General features: G+C 31.6%; 2 protein-coding genes across 3 annotated transcripts; one reads left to right on the top strand and one right to left on the bottom strand.

Moving 5' to 3' along the window:
- Positions 220 to 2944, top strand: LOC107638037. 2 transcript variants are annotated; one of them, XM_021121728.1, is made up of 3 exons: positions 220 to 501; positions 1119 to 1226; positions 2168 to 2944. In XM_021121728.1, the coding sequence occupies exon 3, from the start codon at positions 2192 to 2194 to the stop codon at positions 2768 to 2770; it is 579 nt and encodes a 192-aa protein (XP_020977387.1). In that variant the 5' UTR covers positions 220 to 501; positions 1119 to 1226; positions 2168 to 2191; the 3' UTR covers positions 2771 to 2944. The 2 variants fall into 2 exon arrangements, with proteins under 2 accessions (XP_020977387.1, XP_016196720.1); XM_016341234.2 differs by lacking the exon at positions 1119 to 1226 and having other exon boundaries at positions 229 to 501.
- LOC107638035 (NAD(P)H-quinone oxidoreductase subunit S, chloroplastic) lies at positions 3983 to 4861 on the bottom strand. Its single transcript, XM_016341233.2, has one exon. The coding sequence runs from the start codon at positions 4614 to 4616 to the stop codon at positions 4164 to 4166; it is 453 nt and encodes a 150-aa protein (XP_016196719.1). The 5' UTR covers positions 4617 to 4861; the 3' UTR covers positions 3983 to 4163.

Genomic DNA, 5091 nt, shown 5'->3' with positions numbered 1-5091 from the left:
AATTACAAAATAGTTGAAAAAGAAAATGTTTATAAATTGGCACCAGAATATATTACCTCAATATATTTAGTGGCAGAATACAATCTGTTCTAAAATAATATAATATTTATTTTGTTTATAAAAAAAATATAATAATTATTTTGTGGCATCTTTTTCATTTAATTAACTTGTGTTTAGCATGTGTCAATGAAATTAATTTTGTTATGCGGACAAGTACATATAACTAAATCCAAAGTCGTAGTCTCAACTATGAATTAATGGCTTGAAAAAATAATATAATAAGTTTTACTTCCATCTCCATCCTTTGGATTCTTAAATGAAATCTTTAATTGAATAACCATATCGAAACTCCTTATTTTCCATTTTTTTGTTTTGTTTTGTTCTTCCCCAATCAGAGAGTAACGGTAGCATGATCTATGCTGGGACGGTTACCAATTTGAACGTTCCACCACTCAGCTGAGGAATCCACCGCCGCCGCAGTCCTCCCTTCCAAAGATCCAGGTTGGCTACTCTATTCTCTCACATCTGAATCAATTTCAGAAATTATTAATTCGACTGAGATTTGAATTTTGATTCATTGAACTGTTACACATCCAAATCTATCTGAATCTGACTGAAATTTGTTTTGTACAATTAGTGAATGAAATTTCTTCTTGTAATCCCCTGTACACCTCCACGTACTCACATTCTCTATTAAATCTATCAGAATCTTTTTCTTTTCCTTCTGAAATATGAGACGTGGAAGAAATTAAAGGGTCTTCTTCGTGTGAAAAAAATAAAAAGAAAATTAAGCTTATCTATTTTTCTTCATGGTGAGTGTATTCACTACTTGGATCTATGCATCTACCTTGAGAAGTGGATTGTAATGGATATGGATTGTGGAGGAAAAGAAGATATTAGGGCAAACTCAAATTGGTAAATTAGAAACTAAGAATTTCATTTTAGGGTGGTGACATGCTTATTGCTTAGAGACTAGAGTTAATTAAGATCCAGCATGTATAGCAAGACAACAAATTAAGTCAATTTTGAAGTTCTCCATGCTAGTACATCATTGTGTCTTTTTGTATCATTGCTTTTCTGGTTTACTAATATAAAACAAAAATGATTAACTTGCGCAGTTTTATTAGATTTAGACTTGATTTGGTAAAGGATTTTTTAGAGAGGTGCACCTCATCATTTGTTTGGTAATTAAGAAGATCGCGTGCTTGCCCTTGCCGTTTTTAAAGGTTAGCGATGCACTTAAAGAGGTGTTTTTCATTGTACTTCTCAAAATTAGAAAGTCTATTGTAACTTTATATATTAACAGATATCCAATTTTTTTTATATTAATATTATTATGTTTTTTTTTTTTTTTTTTAAACATTTTATGAAAGACAATTGTTGTTCTTTGGTACTTATTGTATGTCATTTTTACTTTTTAGTTTGATTTATCAAATATAGGTATTACAAGTTTTAAAAGACTATCTTTCAAAAGTAGCTTTAATAAACTACTTTCCAAAAGTAAAAAATTTACCAGACCGGCTTTTACTAATTAAACATGTTATTGGATAAAACAACTTAATACCTGTAAGCTAGTATGTTTCCCTTCAGCGTTTATACATTTACATCCATCATCTATCATAGTCATCATCTTCTTCTCTACATCCATATCTTCTTTTATACCTCCTATATATATATCCATAAATCTTAAAATATTTATCATCTTGACTAATTTCATATTTGTATTATTTCACAAATTTAATAAATAAAAAGTGGATCAACATGTATGCTAGTGCATTTTAATTCACTAGTTAACAAAAAAGGGGATTGGAGTGTTTTGGATTTTTGGTTTCCAAATTCTTTCTTTCCAATTCTATGCCTCAATTTAACTACCCATAATGTCCATAAAGCAACTTCTTATCATCATGTATGCAATTTTCAACTACAGCACTTATTAAACAAATTATGCAGGGTTTTCATTTATTTTTATCCCATGCTACTTTTAAATAGTCTTCTCACCATTTGAAGATATCTAACTTGTTTATTACTCCGAGTTAACTGTATTCATATTGATAAAAAAAAAAATGATGGCTTGACAAGCACTGGCGTGTCTGTTACATAAAAGAATGGTGCGAGTCGCATTGCATTTATGTTAACTGAAACCAACACATTTTGCTTGCCATTGTAGATTGGCGAGGAAGAGAAAAGCATAATGAAGGTAAATTCCGGTAGAGGGCGAAAAGTGTGCTTGGTGGTAACAGGTGTTGTGATAGCAATCGTCTTGCTAATAGTGATACTAGCAATGACAGTCTTCAAAGCCAAGCATCCTGTCAACACAGTTGACTCACTAAGGCTACAGGACTTGAAGGTGAGCTTAGATATCGCTCGACTAAGTGTCGATTTGAACGTGACACTCGACGTGGATGTCTCAGTGAAGAACCCAAACAAGGTGGGATTCAAGTACTCAGATAGCTCTGCTCAGCTCAATTACAGAGGGCAACAGGTGGGTGAAGTCCCTATACCTGCTGGAGAGATTTCTTCTGATGAAACCAAAGGATTCAACCTCACACTCACTATCATGGCGGACCGGTTGCTTTCGAATTCTCAGGTTTACTCAGATGTCATATCTGGTTCATTGCCCCTCAGCACTTTCGTGAGAATGTCAGGTAAAGTTAGCATCTTAGGATTTATCAAAGTTCATGTGGTTTCTTCCACAACTTGTGATTTTGCTGTGAATCTTTCTAATAGGACAGTTGGCCACCAAGAGTGCCAATACAAGACAAAGCTTTGATTATTTGTTTCCAGTTTAGGGGTGAAGTGAATATCTAGGACTTAATATAGTAGACTATGTAAATTTTAGTTAATTTTTATATCATTTATCATTTATTATAATTATTGGTGTACGTGCAATACGATTGTAATTAGTTATTATAAGGAAAATAAGAGTTTCAAAAAAGTTAAAGAATAAGTGCAACTTGTAACAATACAATATTAATTTTTTTTTTATAATTTCAATCGAATAAAAAAATTTTCATGTTGTATAATCGGAAGTATTACAATTAAGTAAACAGAACAAAAAATATCTAAATTAAAAATTATAACTTTAATCAATTTTAATTATAAAAAATTGAACAAATTATAGTTGTACTTAGAGTCCACCTTGGAAGAGGATAAGTGGATAACCCTAGGCTTGAAGAATCAATACACAAAAATACAGACAAAAGGAACTTGGGACATGTGTTACATTTTGTGGTGATTAAGATTAACTGAATATGGCCAAGTTGAATAGTGTCAATGAAATTAAGTTTCCAAATCAGGACAATGAAGCTGTGGTCCATTTTCATTCGCACATATACTAAGAACAAACATTACACGGAAACGTGACTATTGGGGGAAGAAAAATAAAGGTTATTTTCTCATTTATTTGAACATTATAAGTTAAACATTATGCTATGTCTTTTCTTAACACAAATAAAATCTAAAATTAAATTAAAAAAAAAAACTGTGTGTAAGAATGTGGACTACATTAAAATTTAATGATATATAACAAAGTAAATAGTGTCTCCATAGGAATAGGATACAATAATTTTGTTATGCTCAGAGAATGTTTTCTAGCCAGAAGAAAATCTAGTTTCCAATAGGAATGCTGAGGCATTTTTGTTTTGCTGCTTCTTATCAAGCACATATTCTGAAGATGACAGACACATTCTCTCTTTAATATCTGTTTGATATTTTCTTATAATTCTGACAAAAAAAATTATCAACTTAAATATTCTCAAATCCCAATTCATGTTATTAAGAATTAATTTTAGTTGGAAGCAATGAACAAGCATAGGATTGAAACACAAGACTAGACCATGAAAAATGAAGTTCTTCAATTGATTCAAGAACACAGAGAAGAGCAGGTCATAAAAAAAATTGAGAAGTGAGAACAACAACATTGGATCATATTTATCTTGCAACATTTTTGAAATTTCAAATTGAAGGAGAATTACTAAGATGATATTGATAATATTGATATTAAGTTCTGCATTTTTTCTAAGAATGAATTATTAAAGAGTAACACAAACATTCAAGTTTGTCAAAAATCATAGTACAAATACCATATAACTCAAACAAAAGAAAGAGGATTTACAGAAAGAGAACTGAAAACCTATGACTCCATTGATGAATTTGGATTCTACTCAACGTGACAAGGCAAGAAGAGTTCCATGTTTGGATTTGGAAGGTGGATTTTCTTCAATGAACTTCTGCAACCCTTTCTCACCACCAGGAAACCCACCAGTTAGCCCCATCATTTCCTTCTCAAAAGCATCTTCTGATACCTCAAAGTTCTCTTCCTCCTCCTCCTCCTCTTCGCCACCACTATCCGGTTGCAGCCGCGGTTGCGCTTGTTGCCGGCTTTCAACCACTTGCCTTTCAAGCTCTTGTTGAAGACCTTTTTCTCCATTGCATATCCCTCTCCCTCCCATGATCTCAACTATGTTGAACTTGGCATGAGGTTCAAAACTTGGTTTGTTGTGATGATATGAAGGGTGCTTTAGAGGGTAGTGTGTGAGGTTATGATCTTGGCCTAGGAACTGAGTTCTTAGAAGAGAACCATGATGGAAGCCATAAAGGGTTGCAAGAGAAGCCATTCTCTTTATTTTCAACTGCGTTTTATTATGATAAAGAGAAGCATGCTAGTTGTTGATATAAACATACATGAGATATATTAATGTTTGCAAAGAAACAAAAACTAAATGGAAAAGATTTGACATTTAATTCTAACCACAAATTAGTTTCGTACACAGTACATACACATACATGGTTTGTGGTTCATTTTAGCTGCACAAGTATGGTTTGACAAGTAACATGCAAATTTGAAAGAAGCTGAATGAATTGGTGATGATCCAAGTGTTAAGATTCTGAGATAAAATATCTACTATGGTTTTATGACTTTATATAATTTTGATAAGCTTGTCTATGTTTTTATCTTTTTTTTTTTTTACTAAAAACTAATCAGTTTATTAAGATTATATTAGAAAATATCTAAAAAAAAAAAAAAATGTTTTCTTTTAAAAAAATAAGTATTTTTTATCAGTTTACTATGAATATCTAGCATATTTTTTG

This window comes from Arachis ipaensis, chromosome B04, assembly GCF_000816755.2.
Source record: "Arachis ipaensis cultivar K30076 chromosome B04, Araip1.1, whole genome shotgun sequence".
Classification (NCBI taxonomy): domain Eukaryota; kingdom Viridiplantae; phylum Streptophyta; class Magnoliopsida; order Fabales; family Fabaceae; genus Arachis; species Arachis ipaensis.
The sequence above is the reverse complement of the archived record's forward strand: the minus strand, read 5'-3'. Positions and strand labels throughout refer to the sequence as shown.